Raw genomic sequence first — 277 nt, forward strand, 5'->3', positions numbered from 1 at the left:
GCAGCAGCAGCAGCAGCAGCAGCAGGATGTTGCGGGTGAGTATGAATCTATTGTCTTTGCTGTTGATGGAGACTCACTGGCAGCTCGAGCAGCACTGTGGCTGCAGCAGACAGCAGAAGCAGCAGCAAAACCTCTCTCCTGATCTTCTTCATTACTTGCTGCTCCTGCTGCTGCTGCTGCTGCTGCTGCTGCTGCTGCTGCTGCTGCTGCTGATGCTGATGCTGCACTGCAGCAGCACCAGCTGCTGCTGCTGTTGCTGCTGCTGCTTCTGCTGCTG

The 277-nt window shown here is 57.0% G+C and overlaps 1 protein-coding gene across 1 annotated transcript in view; it reads left to right on the forward strand.

Annotated features, from left to right (window-relative positions):
• Positions 1-277, forward strand: part of EMH_0048110 (uncharacterized protein) — a gene marked incomplete at both ends in the record, with an annotated part of 3,625 nt that overhangs the window by 3,141 nt on the left and 207 nt on the right. The window contains one exon of the mRNA XM_013496366.1: positions 1-35. Coding sequence (XP_013351820.1) covers positions 1-35 — 35 coding nt within the window. The remainder of the gene's footprint in view (positions 36-277) is intronic.

This window comes from Eimeria mitis, genomic scaffold, assembly GCF_000499745.2.
Source record: "Eimeria mitis Houghton genomic scaffold, Emh_scaff2063, whole genome shotgun sequence".
Classification (NCBI taxonomy): domain Eukaryota; phylum Apicomplexa; class Conoidasida; order Eucoccidiorida; family Eimeriidae; genus Eimeria; species Eimeria mitis.